This window comes from Xyrauchen texanus, chromosome 6 (assembly GCF_025860055.1).
Source record: "Xyrauchen texanus isolate HMW12.3.18 chromosome 6, RBS_HiC_50CHRs, whole genome shotgun sequence".
Taxonomy (NCBI): Eukaryota; Metazoa; Chordata; class Actinopteri; order Cypriniformes; family Catostomidae; genus Xyrauchen; species Xyrauchen texanus.
In genome coordinates, this window is record NC_068281.1 from 9,074,873 (window position 1) to 9,093,808 (window position 18,936).

Below are 18,936 nucleotides of genomic sequence, written 5' to 3' on the forward strand. Positions count from 1 at the left end.
TCCGAGCCTGTAGAACTCGGTAACACGTAGACCGACCGGCCGGGTGGATCGCTTGCGCCCAGTGCCCTTTTCCTGACGTCAAGGTTAAGTAGTGCGCCTTTTTTCCCAGGGCACCCCACTCCGAGTCGGGACCCTGGTCGATTCCTCCCCAGCCCTCCGGGTCCGCTGTTCAGCGGAGGAACTCGCCGACCCAAGCCACTGCGGGTACCCTGATGGCTACCCTGTACTGGTATAGGTGCTCCACAGGTAAGGCCTCCTGCTCGGACTCCCCCTGTGTGTATTTCCACGGTTCTGTCCCCTTACGAGCGGACCCCCGTGTCTCCCTTAGGCAGTTACAGCTGCCCCGGTCGCCGTGCTGTAGCAACTCCCCCCTTTCGAGGCTGGATCTACCACCGCACCATACTTTCCACACGAGCCCTAAGACGGCCGTGTGACGTGTCTACCACTTTTCCTCCCCAAGAAAAAGGGCAGGTGTGGTCTCCACAGGGTCTGGGTAAGACCCCCTTCCCTATATGCGTGTAAGGGTCCCGGCCGTGATTGCTCTATGCGAGAAACATAGAGAGAAAAGAGGCCCAGCCAGGCTGGCCCGTTCCCATGTTGGCAAACATCGCCTTGTTCCCCACTCAGGGTAACTAGAAGGATCCCGATGTTCGTATGGGGCATTGGGGAAGGGTACGTGCAGCCGGGTATAGACGATGCGTGGCACTGGATGAATCCCTGCCCGCCTCTGTATCGGCAGTTCACGTACACGGTTCAGCACATGGCAAGATTGGAATGGGTCCCCTAGTGTCAAATACTAGGGGAATGGGTCCCCTAGTATTTGACTGGTCCCCCAGTCAAATACTGACTGCCAACTCTCATTGGCCCTTTTCAATAGGTCAGAGGTGAATATCGGCACTCAAGAGAGACCCCTAGTGTCGCTTCTCTGACACAACGTGTCGTTCCCTCCCTCAGGGAACGGAGGTTACATACGTAACCAAACGTTTTTAATAGTTTTACCATTTTAATTATCCAGTATTGTCTCCACTGTCCCAACACTAGGCTACTTGCACCCACATATTTTAATACATAACATTTTTTATATTTAATATAATGACTTTTCCATATTTTGTTACAATTTCCATAAATGTAGTGAATAAAACAACCCCGTCACAAGTTGACAGTGAAGAAATGTGACAGGGTTGTGTGTGAAATAATTTTTTCCTCAAAATGGTCACCGTTCCTTTGTATGGTGAAGGACAGAAGTCCACATAGCATGCATGAAATGAATACACCCTCAATGTAGGGTAAGATGGGGTAAGATGCCCCCCCTTAAGAATAATGTTCAATTGCTTTTAAATTGTAACCTGTATAGATAAACTTTTAGCATGTACAGGATGATGATGCATCATACAACATATTATCAAGGGAAATAAATAGAAACATTTGCTAAATTTGTTATCATAGCATAAAATTACCACTACCCCGATATTATTCTTAGTAATGTTTTTTTGAAATTTAAAGTAATTGTTTATTATTTACATTGTGTTAAATTATTGAAAAACTACACAATGACAAATCAAATAACATAATCCCAGTTAAAGACATTCATCTGAAATATAAACCTATTCTAACAATAATATACTGTGCATACCTATAAATATATATATAAAGACACCCATATTAATAATTGAAGGCATGTTATAATAGCAATACTATGAATATATATTAAATTCCACTCAGTTAGCCTATTAATTATAAGGAATAGAGATGTTTGAAATGTACATCTAATGCATGGAAGCATCTAACAATAACTCCATAAGTTAATAATTATAAAACTGAATAATAATGACATAGTAATTGACATAAAAACTTTTAATATTCAACATAATGTCACAGATAACTATTTTAAGAGGAGCACAGACATTCAATAAAGGTGTTGAGATGAGATTTAGTGCCATCTATGGTCAAGAGAAAAAGTTAAGGGGGGGCATCTTATCCCAGGGTGGGTCTTCCCCCATTTATGGATTCAAATATCACTTTAAAAAGTAACAATTTAATTTATTAATTTCATGTGACAGAGTTTTTAAGCGTGCATGCCCACTTGACTAATACACTTCAAAATATGAATAGAAATGTTGATATTTCGTACCCATTGTTTCACCACGCTGTTGAATTTACAGATTTACTTCTGGTTAAAAATGTAACATATGGCTGGAACCACAATTTTATATGCTGAAATTGTTGGTATTATGGGGTGGAGTTCAGACCAGGGGCAAAACTTTATAGCCTGTTTTTTATTTATTTATTTTATTTTTTGTAAAATAAATAAATCAAATAAAAAATAAAAACATGATTTTTTTTTGGGGGGGGGGGTAAAATATCTTTCTAACAAAGGAACACAAATAAATGTTTATATTAATGACAAAAATGACAGACAATGTGCGCATTTTATGATTTGTTTTCTAGGTAGAATTCAGTGGTGTCTCAGGGACATGATAAAATGCTTGATATAAGATAGAAAGAAGACCTTCTTTTATTAAAAATATTGTTTTAATGCAATTAGAAATCTTTTAATTTATTATAATGAACATACCAACATTTAGTACAAAGCTTTTAATATTTCATTTTAGTAAACCAACACTTTACAGTCTGGGGGACCATATTACCGAATCCCAAGAATGGCCCAAATACTTGATTTGCATTATAATTGCCTATAAAGACCTATCACCGGAGAATTGGATTCATAGTACCATTTGCAGATTGTAACGTTGCATGTATTGTTGTCCTAAAGTGTTCGCTAATGACGATGGTCCTGTGAAGTGGTGAACTCGTGAAAGTTCTGTACAGACAGAACTACTTTAGGTAACAAGATTTTGAATGTTTAATTCTAAAACGCTGAAAAAAGCAAGAGAGTTCGAAAGAAAAACATAAAAAAGCTTAGATGTTCATCTTTTATTTTATATTTTCATAATTTTTATCTGATTAAATAAAAAGAAAGACAAGCTAATAAGTACAACTTAATAAAATTAATAAAAATTAATAAAAAATAACTTCATAACCAGAAAACAAGAGCAAGCACTGTGCACTGGCGTCGCGCCCTCTACTGGCCATATGGTTGCGGCGCACAGATCAGTGATGCGGCGTGCGAGTGGGCGGGGAGATGACGTACTTCCTTTGGCGCGCTGTGTAAAATTCAAAGCTGCGACTTAAACCGTTCAGTTCGGTTTAGACGAAAGGTCTGGATTCATTTATCTGTTAAATATTTATTCAGAGTACACATTTTTCCATTGGTGAGTCTCATATTGTTCATCTAAACTTTGGAAAGTGTTTCATTTGCTGAGAGAAATGTTTTTGCATGTTTAGTCTGTAGATTAGCATAGCACGTTAGCTTTTCCTGTCAAACAAAAAACAAAATCATGATTTGATTTTTGTGCATGTGTATTTTTACATTGTTGTAATGTCATTTTTTTACATGTCAACACAAACTCTTATTTTTCGCTTTAATCAAAGTACGTTTTGTTTTTTAGTTGTGCAGGGATGTCGTGGGATTTTATCGTACCAGTTGGTTTGGATGATCTTGTGAAGTCTGGAGCAGTGAACCAGTATGTGGTGCAGGATGTGCTGTCTGCTAAACACCTCCAATCTCACCTCAACAGTAAGTGCCGATCTCTAAATTGAGAACACGTTTCAGTTCATTATTGCTTTTAATATTAATACATTATTATTATTAATAATAATTAATACATTGTCCTCTCTATTTCTGTCTTATTTTTTTCAAAAGGTTTGAAATCAGCTTTGAGAAGCCAGGGGCCACTATGCATTCTTGAACATTTTGACACAGCGTACAGTGTACTGAAGTCAGTGTAGACTGACATTTTCATGATTATAATATCTCTGTGTTAATGTTTTATCAATCAAGTGCCTAAGAAAACTACAATTTTACACAATAAATTGATATAGGAATGGTAGTACAAAAAGACAAATTAAATGTGCAATGAAAATGAAAAACCTTAGATGCTGGATAATGCCTGCATAAGAGAAACCCATAGACCTTATTCACAATAGCGCCATCAGCTCCCAGACCACATCTGATTTTCCACTACTCATGTTGTCTGGAATTTTTGTCTACTGAATGTTCTTGGGAAGATATTTTTTCAATGATTTGTTAGCAGAAAGATCCAAAAACACTTCAATTTGCTGTACAGCCCATTGAAGGCAGCATCTATACCTCACAGCCTTGTTGTCATTCCTGTCAAAGATGGCGCTGCTGTGAATAAGATCTCTAGAGGTGAACCTTTTAATAACAATGCAAATTAATAGGTTGGATTACATTTAGCTGTATTATGAGTTGGATGTATAAATTACCACATTGAGTTTCAACCAACCAGACTGATCTTGTATTTTTAGACATTGTCGCACAGTGGATGTGGTGGTGAAAGAAGACACACTTGAGTTGCTGATACAAGGTTAGTGTCCCATTAATCACATCGTCCACTTTGCTGCAATGAATCAAAGCTACATTTAACAATCCATCACTTTACTGTCTCTGTTTACAGTGGTCAGGGGGCTGTCCGTCTCTCTACCAACCCTCCTCCTGTCTGGGTCCCTGTCACCTGTAGACCGTAAACAACAGCTCAATGCTGTCAAGATGAGCGTCTTTCTCCTTTGCAAGCTCACAGAGACACTTGAATGTGATTCCTACAGGGAGAATATTGTCACTGCACCCAGCAAGGTAGGCCCAATCCAGTCACACACTCATCTTGAAGTAATGGTTGTGCCCAGTGATGAGACTAAGGCAAATATGAGCTGACTGGCTGGGGATGTTGTGTTCTCTTGCTTTCTGATTGGTGGGTAATCTTGGCAGAGCAGTGGAGATTGGCTGCTCTACTGTAAGGGCCCACTCATAGTCAAGTCAGCTGCCACTCAAAATATACACAGTTCTCCTTTAGAAATGGACACTTGTGGATGATTTGCAGCTTACAGTGTCAGTATGTGTCGTCTGTCTGGGTGTGTGTAAATGTGTCAGTTAGCAAAGTGTCACATCTCTCCAAATGGGCCAGCCAGCTGTGAATGTTGTTCTTTGGTAATCTGAGGGTGATGACCAGTGTTTCTGACCTTGTTTAAAATGTTGTTTTCAGAAATTTAAGATTTTCTCTGTGTGCTTCAGGGTCGTAAGAAGGATAAAGTGGCTGGAAAAGGTCTTCTGCAGTGGGACAGTGACAGAGAGACAGTTCTTCAGTGTTTGACTGAGCTACTGCAGCTGGACATTCGTACACTGTGGAGCCTGTCTTTAGTTGAGGAGGAGTTTGTCAGGTGAAACCCTGTCTTACACAAACACTGCCCATGCTAACTTGTTTTATTGTCAAGTGAAAAGAAATGGTAATTCTTCAAGTTAACAACTTGTTATATATGGCAAAGTGCTTTTCATTTCTCAAGTGTCTTTTCTCACGTAATGTATGTAGTTGTGTGACGTGCTGCTGCTATAAACTCTTGGAAAACCCCACCATAAGCCACGTGAAGAGCAAATCCACCAGAGAGGCCATCATCCATGTGCTAGGAATCATGGTAAAGAAATACAACCACATGTTGGGTGAGATTATAGAATTTATATTTGCAACCACATATGCTGGAATGAAATGAGTTGGATCTTGTTTTGTGTGTCAGTGTTTTAACTTGCCATGTGTAGAGACCCAAGCTGGTCACTCTCATTTAAAAGTAGTGGCTGTGTCCAGTGACGAGACCAAAGCAAATACGAGCTGATTAGCTTGGATGTTGTGTTCTCTTGCTTTCTGATTGATGTGTACTCTTGGCAGAGCAGTGGATATTGGCTATGCTGCTGTAAGGGCCCACCTATAGTCATACAAGCTGCCACTCAGAATGCATACAGTTTTCCTTTTAGATATGGAAACTTGTGAACGAGTTGCAGCTTACATACAGTGTAGGTGTGTGAGTATGTCCCATCTTTCTAAGTAATTGTGCCTGTCAGCAAAGAATAATTTCTCTCTAATGGTCCCACCAGCTGTGAATGTTTCCTTTAGTAATCTGATGGCAAAAACGGATGTTTCTGAGCTTGTATAATATGTTGTGCGATGCAATTGATATAATCTTCTCTATGTCAGGATTGCAGTGCTGTAGATGTTGAGCTGTTATGTACTGTGTTTTGTAGGAGCGTGTGTGAAGGTGATCCAGCTCTTGCAGCACTTTGAGCAGCTGGCATCGGTGTGTGCCCAAGCTGTGGCTGCCTGGAGCACAGAATACGGGGTCAAGGCCATCGTTGGGGAGATCATGAGGTGACATTACCTGACTTAAAGGGATAGATCAAAGTTACAATTATTTTATTTACTTACCCTCTTGCCATCCCAGATGTGTATGACTTGCTTTCTTCTGCAGAACACAGATTTTTAGATGAATATCTCTGCTCTGCAGGTTCATGCAATGCAAGTGATTGGTGACCAAATCTTTGAAGCTCCAAAAATATCACAAAGGCAGCATAAAAGTAATCCATTTGACTCCAGTGGTTTAATCCAGGTCTTCAGATGTGATCCAAGCGGTTTGGGGAGAACAGACCAAAATATAATTCCTTTTTTACACAATCATAAACAATCATATTTTATCTAATTACACAATGATGATTTATAGACATTAGTTTTATCGTTTGTTAATGCTTGATCTTTTGTAAAGCTGCTTTGAAACGATGTGTGTTGTGAAAGGCGCTATACAAATAAAATTGAATGGAGTACATTGAGGCACTGGAAGTATAGTCAAGCTTTATATCATGATGCCAAGGAGACTGCTGATATCATGATTTATAATGAAACTCAAGTTAAATTTAAAAAGTTTCTCACCCAAAACCAAATGGATTGCATCAGAAGATAGATTAAACCACTTTTGCTACCTTCTTGTGATTTTTGGAGTTTTGGTCACCTTTCACTTGCATTGTATGGACCTTCAGAGCTCGCATATTTACTTAAAAAATCTTTGTGTTCTGCAAAAAAAATCATAAACATCTGGGATGGTATGAGGGTGAGTAAATGAGAGAATTTTCCTTTCTGGGTGGACTGTTCATTTTAATAATATTTTATACATGTCATTTCACTGACACTTTTTATACTAATCAACAAATATTGTGATGATTCTGCACGCGTGTCTCAGAGAGATCGGTCAGAAGTCTAGTGAGGAGCTAGTCAGAGAAGGTTCAGGCGTAAAGGCTTTCTCCAGCTTTCTGTCTGAACTTGGAACTTTGGTACCTGAAACCATGATCCCCAACATCAGTGTTCTTCTGACACACCTGGAAGGAGAGGTACACTTACATGTTCTCGTCACACTCTATTGCATTACTTATGTCATTTTGTGCTACCCAGTGATGAGACCAAGGCGAATGTGAGCCCACTGAATTAGAGTCTGAACTCTCCTGTGTACCTATTGGCTGGTAATCTTGGCTGGACAGTGAAGATTTGCTGTCTTGCTGTAAGGGCCTGCCTACATTCAACAAGCCCTTCCCTTATACATTTTAATCCTTTTGAGAAATGGGGGAAGAGACAGGTGGGGGCTTACATTTTGAGTGAGTGAGTGAAGGGTCATGGGTTGAGTTTCAATTCTCTATGGTAATTTTGTGGGCACTGAACTCTATCTTTGGTTATCTGAGGGCAAACCGGCAACAGGATTTCATGAAATCTTATAAATAAATTTTTCTAGCCAAGCAAATTAAATATTTTCAAATATGGTTCTCATATGTTTTTGTAGAGTCCAAGTCTGCGTGTGGCCGTGTGTGAGATTCTTGGTGAGGTTCTGGTGCGGGTTTTGACTGGTGATAAACTGGAGGAGTCGGCTCGTGCGGGCCGCGATCGTTTCCTGGACACGCTGCAGGAGCATATTCATGATGCACATTCACATGTCAGAGCCCGTGTGTTACAGGTCTACACGCGTATCGTCAACAACAAGGTATGTGTTGTCATTTCAGCATAAAATGCTTTGTGTTTCTGATAGGCAGCTCTTTAGCTATACACTTACGACCACTTTATTGGGAACACTATGGTCCTAATTAAGTGCCCGACATGGTCTTCTGAAGTTGTAGCCCATCTGCCTCAAGTTTTGACGTGTTGTGCATTCTGAGATGCTATTCTGCTCATTACAATTCTACAGTGGGGTTATCTAAGTTACCCTAGCCTTTCTGTCAGCTTGAACTAGTCTGGCCATTCTCCATTGACCTCTCATCAACAAGTCGTTTCCGTCTACAGAATTGCCACTCACTGGATGTTTTTTGTTTTTGGCACCATTCTGAGTAAACTCTAGAGACGGTTGTGTGTGAATTACAGGAGTTCAGCAGTTACAGAAACACTCAAACTAGCCCATTTGGCTCCAACAATCATGCCGTGGTCGAAATCACTAAGATCACATTTATTCCCCCATTCTGATGGTATATGTGAACATTAACTGAAGCTCTTAACCCATATCTGCATGATTTTATGCATTGCACTTCTGCCACACGATTGGCTGGTTAGATAATCACATAAATAAGTAGGTGTACAGGTGTCCCTAATAAAGTGTTCAGTGAGTGTAATTCCCCTTCTCTCTTACAGGCCTTACCATTGTGCAGGTACACTGAGGTTATGGAGCTAACCGTTGGTCGTCTTGGTGATAAATCTGTTCATGTGTGCAAGAGTGCCATCCAACTGCTGGCTGCCTTCATTGCTCATAACCCATACAGCTGCAAGGTATGAAAATGCACAGCTAAAACAGTTGGTACACACTCATTCTGTGCATGTGTATCTAATGTGGATGTCCAATCAACTATCAAAAAAAAATCTAGTTTTGTTTAACTCATGTCTATAGCATAATTTTTTTTTTTAGCTGAGTAGCATGGACCTGAAGAAGCCTCTGGAAAAAGAGACAACCAAACTAAAAGAGATGAGAGATGCACAGAGAGAGCAAGAGCCTGGTAAACATCCATTATTTTCTATTTGATTCCTTTCAGTCTTTAGCTACTGTCTGCCTAAATGACTCCATGAGTGATGTAAATCTAGTTATCTCATCTTGGTGACAAGAATAAATTTATTCTGGCACTAGCTGTAACATTTTAGCCCTGTTTGTAGTTGCAGTGATCACAGCAGCTGATCTTTGGGATGCGATGAAGCCTGAGGTGGAGCTGACAGTGGCGGCACAGCTGGAGCCCAGCAGTGAGGAAGAGGGTGATGAAGAAGTGGAGGTAGAGCCAAAGGGAGAGAGGAGCGACAGAGACACTGCTGTCCAGATCGCACAGCTTCTCAGAGAAAACAAGTACAGGTAAATGTATAGCGCATGCAGATAAAAGCTATTACACTTACATATCCATACAGATGCACAAGAATGAGGTGTTTAACTGTGCATACGTGTGTGTGCAGGCAGGCGGTTAGTCTGTGTGTGCGGGCTCACTCACTGTTCCCAGAATCTCCATTCTTCTCTGCTCTGGCTGACCTGAACACAGAAACCCTTATTAATGCACTTGCAACCCTTTTCAAAGGTACATTTTGCCTGGACCCGTGCTGAAAAATTAGCTTAGATTTTGAGTTTAATAAGCACCTTTGAGGTGCCTATCCCACTAAATAAATTGAGTGTGGCACTTTTCTTTCTTCTCAGGCCCAGAGCAGGAGACATCCAAGGCTGGAGCAAGCGATGCACCACCCACCCCACAAAAAGAGGGTGAAGGAGGAGGAAACGAGGGGAGAGAGAGTGAACTGAAGAAGCAGGAGATGTTGGTTCAGTACTTGAAAGACACAGAGAGCTTTGCTCTACAGGTGGAAAGAGCCATTGCAGTAATTAACAACATGCTGTACTGGAAAATAACTACAGGTAATTACTACCATTGAAACGAATACCAATAATAATACTAGTATGATTACTACTACTATTTGTCACCCCAACTCTTCAGCCCAAGAAATAAGACCTTTAAGGGACCGTTTACCCAAAAGTGAAAATTCTCTCATCATTTACTCACCCTCATACCATCCCGGATGTGTATGATTTTCTTTAGATGAACACACATTAAGATTTTTTTGAAGAATATCTCAACCCTGCATACATTGCATGTGAATGGTTTGTTGCTCCACAAATCACAAAGGAAACATAAAAGTAATCCATATGACTCAATATTGAAATCCTTTTTTTACTCTAAATTTCTACTTTAAAGATGTGAACGTAAAAGTGGAGATTTAGAGTAAAAAACATCTTAAATTTTGATCTGTTTCTCACTCACACCTATTATATTGCTTCTGAAGATATGGATTTAAACACTGGAGTTATATTGATTACTTTTATGTGAGTTTTGGAGCTACAAAGGTCTGATCTCTAGTCACTTACATTGTATGGACCTATAGAGCTGAGCTATTCTAAAAATCTTCGTTTGTATTCAGCAAAAGAAAGTCATAGACATGTGATGGCATAAGAGTGAGTAAATTATGAGGATTTTTATTTTTGGGTGAACTATCCCTTTAATCTCTCGACAACACCAACTCAGCATGTTCTTGAAAATTATATAAATTTTGCTAAGAAATCAGATTGATTTATCTTTAACATCCAGGCAGAATGTGTAGCCCTCTCTAATTTTTTTCTTTCTCTCAGTGGTGCAGGAGGCAGTGCAGTTCTGTGTCACAGCATTTGAATTTAGTGTGGCTGACTCAGTGTGTGGTGTCAGGAAGATGCTGCCTCTGGTCTGGTCCACTGACGTCGCTGTCAAAGACGCTGTGATTCAAGCCTACAGACGCCTGTACCTCAATCCTCATGGTGACAACACCAGGTATGCCTGTATTTGAGTGCTTTCATCAAGGTTAAAAGAACGCAAATCTTGATATTATGGAAGCTCAAAGTATATTTGTTTGTTTTTTTTTCCTCAGGGCAAAGGCTCAGACACTAGTGGACAGTCTGTCAGAGCTAATGGTTGATTCTTCTTTAGGGACCATCCAGTGTCTGGAAGAGATTGTGAGTAACATGCATTAAGCATCTTTGCACTCTTTTCTTTTGGACATGCTTTGGGCAAACTTTTTGGTGCAACCATAAAAAGATGCAATAATGTCCAAAGAAAGTGGGCTTGGCTGAACCTGAACGTGCCCTTTTATCGTGTCATCCAGTTGCATTTGTTGACCTAGAATTAGTTTTGATTAAACAATGAGTTACAAAGTGCTTTTCACAGATTACTGATACGGTGGCCAATATAGTTAAGTATGAAAACAGACCTTTTCTATGTGGACTGTCCACTAATTTTGCACCGATATGACTATCAAATGTACTTTTCTGAAACAATTTTTTTTATCAAAGAATGTTTGACATTATTATTATTATTATACATTGTCAACAATTTTTAGAAATGAACACTGAGAAAATAAAGAATAAACATACAATAAATAGCTAAATAAAAAAGTTGGCCGAGGACAAAACTGCTTTGTCTAAACTGTCACTGTCGAACCAGCAAGTAAGCTATTAAATACACACGGCCTCGCTTTACATTTCATAAAAGATCTTTCGGACAAACTCGAAAAAACAATGTTTTCTCTGAACATTGAGGAGTCAACAAACAACAATGTAGACCGAATATTAAATGTGTTGGTCAGATTTTGAATGGTGAATGCACTTTATGTCATTAACATGTTTCAAAGCCAGCAATTCAATAAATATTGGCACAAACATTCATGTTATATTATTTTCTTGACACAGTAAGCCTAGTACTGCAAAAGTTTCAATTATTTTGGCACAATAGTTGTTAATGTGTTGAAAATATGACTGTGCTGTTGCTAATAGAATTGGTTAATAGAAAAAACGGGCTTGGTAAAAGTCCTGGTTGAGCCACAGAAAGTTCAGACTCAGGATTTTTTTTCACTTTAAGCCCTGTATTAGTTATATTGAAGGGGGAATATGATGGGGTCGTTGTTTATTATCTTCCCAGTATGTATTTCACAAACTAGTTAGCAACTTACCTTGAAGTTACCGCTTACCTCCGCACTGTCTGCAGAACCACTGTCAGCTCAGCTCTGTAAACAATTGAGTCTGAGCGCGATGTGCTGGACAAAAACTGTTTATGACACCAATTCTAAATCACCCATAGCATTGTTTTCTGCATTATATATCATTTACTCACCCTCATGCCATCCCAGCACATTTTCCTTTTTTTTTTTTTTTTTTTTTGTCCTTTGGTAATCACATGCCTGATATCGCCACCTATTGTACTTAAATATTGATCTGTTTCTCACCACAGCCATCGTATCACTCCTGAAAACATGGAATAACCACTGGAGTCATATGGATTACTTTTATGCTGCCTTCAAAGTTGAGAGCTGATTCTTTTAAAAATCTTTGTTAGTGTACGGCAGAAGAAAGAAGTCATACACATCTGAGATGGCATGAGGGCTAGTAAATGATAAGATCATTTTCATATTTGGTGAACTATTCCTTTTAAAAGCTGACATTTTGGTGCATCCCTACCATTATATTGTTTTCCTCTCTGTGCAGGTGCAGGAGTTCTTCAGCAATGAGAGCGCCCTGCAGTCTTCAGTTGTGCAGGTTCTGTGGGAGAGGTTTTCTGGTAAACGAAACACTACAGCACTTCACAGGAGAGCTGCAGTGCTTCTGCTGGGAATGGCAGCACGGTGAGACACTCAAACTTGTGCAAGACAATGTTTAGGATCTTATTGGATGGCACCAAAATCACTGTAGGTTTTTTTGCCCCGTGATGAGACCAAGGCGAATGTGAGCTCATTGGATAATAGTCGGAGCTCTCCTGTGTCCCAATTGGCTGGTAATCTTGGCTGAGCAGTGGAGATTTGCTGCTTTGCTGTAAGGGCCTGCCTACATTGAACAAGCCCCTCCCCTTAAGCTTTTCCTTAGAGATATGTAGGAAAGAGAGTTGGGTAGGGTTGTCAGTGTGTGTGTGTGTGTGTGTTGGAACACCGGTCGAGACTCTGTTCTCTATAATGTATAGTGGGCTATGAGCATGTTCTTTGGTAATCTGAGGGCAACCATGTCTCTTTGTATGCACAGAGATGATACATGAAGTTGTGATGCTTACTACTTTTATGAAGCATAGTATACAACATTTATACTTCTTTGATTTTTATGTTTGTTTGTGTGTGTAGTGCTGAGAGGGAGGTGGTTCTCAGTAATTTGGACACACTCTGCTCTGTCGCTCTGGAAGAGAAGGTTGCAGAAGATTATCTCCTGGCTCGGGACGCGCTTGTCACCATCGTTAATGTAACCGACCATGTGAGGGTGCGTAACTACACACATGCCAATCACAGGACTTATGATGTAATGATTAGACTTTGAGGTGAATGTTTTCTTGTATTCTGTGTCTCAGCTATCAAAGGGTGCCCCCTTCAGACTTCCTATGGACCATCATCTCTTCAGCTGTCTCTCACAGGCTGTTGCTGATGGTATGTTTTACCTTGCACCCCTCTTTATCTTTTTTATTATCCATTTCTTCTTTTGTCATCAATGGTTGTACCTTCACTTGAATAGGAGTGGTCCAGTCTGACCCCCATTGGCAGCCTTTCATGGAACAGGCTGTCCGTCTCATCTACTTCCTGGCAGAGTCACCTGACCAGCTGTGTTCCCGCCTCCTCCAGCGGTCTGCTCGTCTTCTTTTGGAGCAAATCACGGAGGGTGGAGAGCCCAACCAATCACAACTGCATGAGGGTGGGTCTCAGGGCTCTGAAGAGCAAGGTAATGTAGTCACAAGAGACTTTGCTCTTTGCGTACTGTATTTGTATGGTTTATAATTGCAAATAAAATGTGTAACATTCTCTTATTCTCTCTAGTGAATTGTGTGAGTCTGGCCCAGGTGTTGTCACTATGCGGCGCGGTGGCATTCTGGCAGGTATCGCACCTTGAGAGAAGCGTCAGTGCTGAGCTGCGGAGGAGGAGAGGAGAAAAGGAGGAGGAGAAAGAGAAAGCACCTGCCAGCAAAGCAAAGGTTAATAAAGAGAGGTCCTTGATTGGTTGCTTCCTGTTTTTTACACTCCCATATTTAAGTGCTGCTTCATTTGTACTGATGTTTTTTTTTGGTAGGATGTCAATGACAGTTGTGTGGAGGAGGAGCTTGGGCTGGTGGGCGCTTCAGCTGAGGACACAGAGGCGGAGTTTATCCGAAAGATCTGTGAGACAGAGTTACTTGCCGGTGAGTCTATTAAAACCTGGTCACAGAAGTGTGTGTATGTGTGTGGAACAGACCTTAGCTGATCCTTGTTGCACTGTGGTCTCTCTCTGTAGAAGGGAACATGTTGAGTGCATTTCTGCCCCTACTGGTGAAAGTTTGCGGCTCTCCGGCAGATATTCCCACCCTCAGCTCACTGCTGCTGCCTGCCTGGCTCTGTCTCAGTACATGATGATCAGGTATACGCACACACACTATTCCTGCATTCATGGTATAAGTGTATAATAACACTGTCTGTTTCTTTAGTCCTGATGTTTGTAAAGATCACATCCGTCTGTTGTTCACTGTGCTGGAGAAATCCCCACTTCCTATCGTCAGGGCCAACACCATTGTTGCTCTTGGTGACTTAACGGTCCGCTTCCCGAACATCCTGGAACCCTGGACACCCAACCTTTATGCCAGGTAGCCCCTGACCCAATGATTGTTTGTTTTGGTGTCTTAGGCCACGTACACTGTAGCCAAATACGGTTGTCAGTTCAACTTTTAGTGCTTTATCCTGTTTACAGCTTAGTAATATATGAGAGTGACCACCACATTCTACAACCAAATTAATGTGATCAATGGTGCATGTGAGATCTGTCTGACTTCTAGTGTAGTTGACCTAAACAGTGGTATGTGTCTTCATTCATTCATTCATTTATATATACACCAGTCTGTTTCTCTCCACTGTAGTTTTTCTCATCAGCCCTGTGGTCTCAGGGTAACCCTTACATACAATCCAGAGAATGTGTGCACAAAAACAAAACTGAGTGTAAACAAAATTCTGTTGACAGCAGCTCACTAAAAATTGTCAGATGATAATACATACCTGGTCGATAATCTCTTTTCTCAAAAATAGAAACACAAAACAGGTTAAGCTTGTGGAATTCATGTTTCTTGTTCCAGGGATTTAAACTACTCACCTTTCAGCTGCTCACCTTTTCTGACACTAATTTGCCCAATTTGTATTGCCCAATTCCCAATGCGCTCTTCCTCGTGGCGACGTAGTGACACGCTTCAATCCGGGTGGCAGAGGACGAATCTTAGTTGCCGCCGCGTCTGAGACCATCAATCCGCGCATCTTATCATGTGGCTTGTTGAGTGCATTACGGTGGTGAACACGTGTGGAGGCTTCATGCCATCCACCGCGGCACAACTCGCCACATGCCCCACCGAGAGCAAACCACATTATAGCGACCACGAGGAGGTTACCCCATGTGACTCTACCCTCCTTAGCAACCGGGCCAGTTTGGTTGCTTAGGAGACCTGACTGGAGTCACTCAGCACACCCTGGGATTCAAACTTGCAAACTCCAGGGGTGGTAGTCAGTGTCTTTACTTGCTGAGCTACCCTGGCCCCCTAGAAGGGATTACTTTAAGCTTAAATACTTAATAAATCTTTAAGGACAACAACAAATCAGCTGAAAGTATACATCTGGAGCACCTGCTATGATTTTTTTCACCTCATGAATTTGCATCCCTGTTGTTGGCAGGCTTGACTCACTACAGGGTTGCTATGTTTTTACTTGCCAATCATCACAATTGTGGGAATCAGTCTTGTATTCCGTACACCCATGAAATTAAAATTTAGTGGATTCACTCCTGCATTTAAATTCAGATGTCACTCCCAAAACTTTGTAGTGTGTGGCCTAAGAAATGGGTGATGTGTAGCGCTGCACTTTTTAGCTAGATTATTCAAGGTGATGTGTGTAATTTCTGCAACAAATGGAATTTAATTATTATTTAATTAATAATTTTTTCAAAAAGGTTTTCTAATCACTTGTTGTGGGTTAGTGTTGATCATTGTTGTGACTGTGTTTGTCTTTAGGCTAAGTGACGAGAATGCATCTGTACGTCTGACCGCCATCACTGTTCTGACGCAGTTGGTATTGAAGGATGTGATGAAGGTCAAAGGTCAGGTCAGTGAGGTTGCAGTGCTCCTGCTGGACTCCGAGCCACATATCGTCAGCCTCGCTCTCAACTTCTTCAATGAGCTTTCTGCAAAGGTAGACATTGTGCAGCTGTTCTGCTGACAGTCTCTTCCTCCGCTTCTATCCAGGGTTTCTGCAAGTCTCCATTTGTTTTTTAAATGAAGGCCTTAAAAATCTTCCATCGGAGCCAGATGTCCTGAATTAAAAATTTAAACAGTATTTTATGTTGGATGAGGGAATACAGCACTTGTCATTGAGTTTTTGTTGCGCTTATGCAACTTAAAGGTGAGGTGTGTGATTTTTGGCTCCAAAGGAAATTTCACTAAAAATCACTATACCTAATAACTGGTGTTTTTAACCTGTTTTTTTTTTTCCATGGAAGCTAGCATGGTGTTAAATAAAATATTTTAAAAAGTCTTAATTTAGCTTCATGAAAGCTAGATTACATGTCTATCAATCTGAGCTTTTTTTCCCATCAGATTTTTTCTTATGAAAGATAATTCATTATTAAAATTCTTTACCTGTTTCTTCAGGACAATGCCATCTATAACCTTCTGCCAGACATCATCAGCCGATTATCTGATCCGGAGCGAGGGATAAAGGAGGAAGATTTTAACACAATAATGAAGTAAGAAAACAATGTTGCTTGCAAGGATGGCAAAAGTTTCACTTCATTACAGCATTATCAAATGTAAACCCACCTCTATTTATCTATCTCAGGCAACTTTTCTCTTACATCACTAAGGAGAGACAGACAGAAAGTTTAGTGGAGAAGCTCTGCCAGAGATTCAGAACGGCAAAGTGAGTCAAACACGCACACTTGTTTTTGAAGAATTCTATTTAGGACAGGGAAATTCTCACATTTGGATGTGTATAAATTCTCTATAATTGTGTGTGTTTGTGTGCGCGCACCTGTGTTCTCTCTCTGCAGGACTGAGCGTCAGTGGGCAGATCTGGCTGTGTCTCTGTCTCTCTTATCTGTGTGCGAACGAGGTTTTAAGAAGCTGCAGGAGTGCTGGGACTGTTACAGTGATAAACTCACTGAGCAAGGAGTCTATCAACCCCTCCTCTCCATCATGGCCAAACTCCGCCGAAGAGCCAAACCGCAGTTTAAGGTATCGCACCATCATGGTTGAACTCTTCCTGTTGGTTTAACTGCATATTACATACAGTTCAACGATACATCAAATACATTTAAATTCAGCTTTTCACAATTCCCTGCATCTGACATGTCAATCTGTGCATTTTATCACGTGGCATATTAAGCGCGTTACCACTGAGTCATAGCGCGTGTGGAGGCACAAGCTATTCTCCGCGGCATCCACGAACAACTCACCATGCACCCCACCGCGAGTGAACCATATTATAGCGACCGCGAGGAGGTTACCCCATGTGACTCAAATCTCCCTAGAAACCGGGCCAATTTGGTTGCTTGGCAGACCTGATTGGAGTCCCTCAGTACGCCCTGGATTTGAACTTGTGACTTCAGGTGTGGTAGTCAGCAGCTTTACTTGCTGAGCTACTCAGGCCCCCTAAATTTCAGCACTTTTAAAATCTGAGAATAATCGCAATTAAAAAAAATGTGAACGAATGGGCAGTAAATGACAACAAAAGCTAATTTCTCCATTGTACCAGTGAATAAGCATAAATACACCTGCATCACTGAAACAAAACCTATATGATTTATGCATAATATCTAACATATCGTTAATTTGCATAATGCAAACCCCAAAGGGAGGCATTAGTTGACTGCGTGTGTGTGTGCACACGTGCGCGCATGCAACAACTCGTAATATGATATTTTTGAGGTGTTGAAATTCATTTGTGTGCGTGTGCAGGCACAGGTTGAAGACTTTGAGAAGCGATTGACGGCCGTTCACACTAAAGGGCTGGAGAATGTGGAGAGTGAGGGGAGAGAACAGCAGATGGGAGACACACAAAGCCAAAACATGCGCACACCACAGCCAAACAAGAGCACTCGAAAAACCACACGAGGTAACATGTGACTAATATGGCTGATTAGAAGCACATCATTTCTGACAAACAATGAATAAACATTGTATCTTGTCTCTCTCTGTCTATTCCTCAGGCCGTGGTAAGCCCAAGTTAGATGACAGTGACCTTGTGACCCCAAAAACGACTCGCTCGCGTCCCAAGCCTGTCATCACCTTCACCAGTGATGAGGAAGATGAGCAAGAAGATGGTCAGTCCACATTATTACTTGTACCAACATTCATTGTACTAATTCAAATATTGAATATTAAATAGGAAGGATGGTATGCGTGTTGGGACAGAAGTATATTTTTAATTGAAGTTACATTTCATTTTTGACTTTATCCTTAATTTTGATTGGTTCTCTTCCAGATGCTGTTATGGCTGAGAGTGAGACACCTAAAGTGACTACACCCATTGCCCGCACACGACGCACTCATCTCAGGCATTGAGTGCTCATTTCTATTCTTATGTTTTTTGTTTGTATCTGTTTTGTTTTTGCCTCTAACATTTAACCTAATGGTTTTAGATGGATGAAATCAGACTGGTTTTTTTTTTTTTTTAATTTTTTTTTAATTTTTTAATTTAAGTTTCATATTTTAGTTGCCCATTCAACACATGTCTGTCTTAATTGTTTTTTATTAAATATTTTAAACTATAATGGCTCTGAATGTTTTGTGTGTGTACGTATGTATTGTGGCACTCTTGAGTATGTGTATGTATTTTTATTATTAATTATATTTTTGGAGTACAGAAATGAATTCATATTTAAAGTTTGTTTCTTTTTAAATAAGAGCCTGCATTAAAAACTACTACTTTCCACATTTACCGACTGCTGTATTTTTCATGTGTTGATGAAATAAACACCTGGATAGAG

General features: G+C 40.5%; 1 protein-coding gene and 3 non-coding genes across 4 annotated transcripts; all 4 read left to right on the forward strand.

Annotated features, from left to right (window-relative positions):
- The first annotated feature begins 3,168 nt into the window (after positions 1-3,168).
- On the forward strand, positions 3,169-18,858 carry ncapd2 (non-SMC condensin I complex, subunit D2). The gene is given in 33 exon segments (XM_052129159.1): positions 3,169-3,272; positions 3,510-3,637; positions 3,764-3,839; positions 4,390-4,448; positions 4,539-4,714; positions 5,150-5,295; positions 5,445-5,572; positions 6,149-6,272; positions 7,135-7,282; positions 7,726-7,923; positions 8,562-8,696; positions 8,833-8,920; positions 9,075-9,264; positions 9,363-9,481; positions 9,598-9,810; positions 10,579-10,753; positions 10,851-10,935; positions 12,460-12,596; positions 13,083-13,215; positions 13,304-13,379; positions 13,465-13,668; positions 13,764-13,918; positions 14,014-14,122; positions 14,215-14,271; positions 14,274-14,337; positions 14,405-14,560; positions 15,965-16,142; positions 16,601-16,695; positions 16,788-16,868; positions 16,999-17,182; positions 17,906-18,062; positions 18,157-18,270; positions 18,432-18,858. Coding segments are annotated over 32 exon segments (4,158 nt in total). The 5' UTR covers positions 3,169-3,272; positions 3,510-3,519; the 3' UTR covers positions 18,512-18,858.
- Positions 4,759-5,079, forward strand: LOC127645893 (small nucleolar RNA U85). Its single transcript, XR_007970860.1, has one exon. It is a non-coding gene; the product is annotated as a small nucleolar RNA U85 (small nucleolar RNA).
- Positions 7,338-7,631, forward strand: LOC127645891 (small nucleolar RNA U85). The gene has a single exon (XR_007970858.1). It is a non-coding gene; the product is annotated as a small nucleolar RNA U85 (small nucleolar RNA).
- Positions 12,672-12,964, forward strand: LOC127645892 (small nucleolar RNA U85). The gene has a single exon (XR_007970859.1). It is a non-coding gene; the product is annotated as a small nucleolar RNA U85 (small nucleolar RNA).
- Positions 18,859-18,936: the final 78 nt, after the last annotated feature.